Source organism: Theropithecus gelada, chromosome 5 (genome assembly GCF_003255815.1).
Source record: "Theropithecus gelada isolate Dixy chromosome 5, Tgel_1.0, whole genome shotgun sequence".
Lineage (NCBI taxonomy): Eukaryota > Metazoa > Chordata > Mammalia > Primates > Cercopithecidae > Theropithecus > Theropithecus gelada.
The window spans coordinates 119,179,798-119,181,447 of record NC_037672.1 but is presented as its reverse complement, the minus strand read 5'-3'; the positions used below and the strand labels follow the sequence as shown (position 1 = coordinate 119,181,447).

Below are 1,650 nucleotides of genomic sequence, written 5' to 3'. Positions count from 1 at the left end.
ATGACCTGATGAACATTTTATTTTATTTATTTATTTATTTATTTTTTCACATCTTCCTTCCTTTTATTGAAAAAAATTTTAGAAAATGGCAGTTAATAAAAGGCACAAACAAATCAACAGGGATATACTAGTGGAAAACACAATATAAAACTAAAATGCCATTGGCTTCTTTAACTGGTTAAAAGCACAAAATGTAACAGGGAGAAAGTCTGTTTCAAACAAATTAAAAAGCTATGTTTTTTTTAAATTCTCCCCAAATCAGATATATACATACCCACAAAAATAGTGTGTGAAGGAAAGCTGTCATACACAAGACGTTGTATCCTGAATTTTTCAAGGAAACACATATCGAAATAGGAATTAACAGAGTCAGCAACAGATTAATAATTTTTTAAAATTCAGTCTTAAAATGCTACATGGCCCAAAGCTATACTATATAAAGTATGCTAGGTACAAAAGAAAACATCTGTACAGCTTTTAGCAAAACTACTTTCCCAGAAAAGCAAATTAAAATAATGTAATCAACAGATCAAGGAGACTACAGCTAGACATCAGAGCTACAACTTCTCATATCTGTGTCAGAAAATCCTATTTATCCAGAATAGACTAAAATTTCAGGACAAAACAGGGACTTTTAAACATTTCTTACTTTACCCATTTTAAGTTCTTTTTATCTCCCCCACCCCCCAAGCCAGTAATTCAGCAAGATCCAGCAGAAAGAGGGCTACTTTTAGAATTAGCTATTTTATTTTTCTTTCTATGGCGAGACTGTCATGGAGCCTGGATATTTCAGGCTCATATGCATCCATGACCAGTGTCCCACTGTGGTCAAAAAACTTAGCAATGGACTTGGTGAACTCGGCTTCCCGCTGCTGCTTTGTTCTCCCACTGATGAAGGTCAGCTTCAAGGTGTATTTGTCATCAAACCTTTTAAGACTGGAGGACAGCTGCCAAATATCATCAGGATCCATTCCTGTAGGATCTTTCCTGTGGGCCACGAGAAAGATGCTCTTCTCCTTATATGAGGTATAAATGGTCAGAATCCCCATCATCACAAAATAGGATATGACGCACAAAGCCAAAACGGGTTTCGACTCTGGAAAGGGGTGCATATAATCCCAAATCAAAGCCACTATGGCAAAGAAACAGGAGATTGTACAGATGGTGAGGCGACCATCAATTAGACCACAATTCTCTACGTATTTGTATTTTTCCAGAAGTACCTTTTTGGCAGAATCATCCAAAGAGTTTTTCACAGCTGATCCATCCCACTTGTCAATTTTTACAGGCTTATCATCTATCTTCCACTTATCCAACAAGCCGCTACGGCCACTGCCTGTCCAGCAGTTGGAACCACCGCCAGGCCCACTATTGCCTCCCAGACCACCTCTTCTCCCGCCCTGTGTAGCTGCCGCCGCCATGTTGTGCCCCTCTGCGTCTCCCCCGATGCACATTTTAACTAAGGCAGGTAAAGCATTTTATGCCATACCCATTCTCTCTACTCTAGATTATCATATTGCTAGAGGTTTCCCTGACAGCTCAGTAGAGAGTCAAGCCCAGTATAATTCCTATTGGCTTTTATTTTTTATTTTTTTATTTCTCAATCCTCAACCAGTAGAAGACCAATAGGCTTTTATTAACAATAACGAT

The 1,650-nt window shown here is 38.4% G+C and overlaps 1 protein-coding gene across 1 annotated transcript; it reads right to left on the bottom strand.

Moving 5' to 3' along the window:
- Window positions 1-725: 725 nt before the first annotated feature.
- Window positions 726-1,444, bottom strand: LOC112625294 (signal peptidase complex subunit 2-like). The gene has a single exon (XM_025386542.1). It carries the CDS (start codon window positions 1,419-1,421, stop codon window positions 741-743), a length of 681 nt encoding a protein of 226 aa, XP_025242327.1. The 5' UTR covers window positions 1,422-1,444; the 3' UTR covers window positions 726-740.
- Window positions 1,445-1,650: the final 206 nt, after the last annotated feature.

Coding starts and splice junctions, on each gene's coding strand:
- LOC112625294 (XM_025386542.1), bottom strand. CDS start 1,421: ATGGCGGCGGCAGCTACACAGGGCGGGAGAAGAGGTGGTCTGGGAGGC.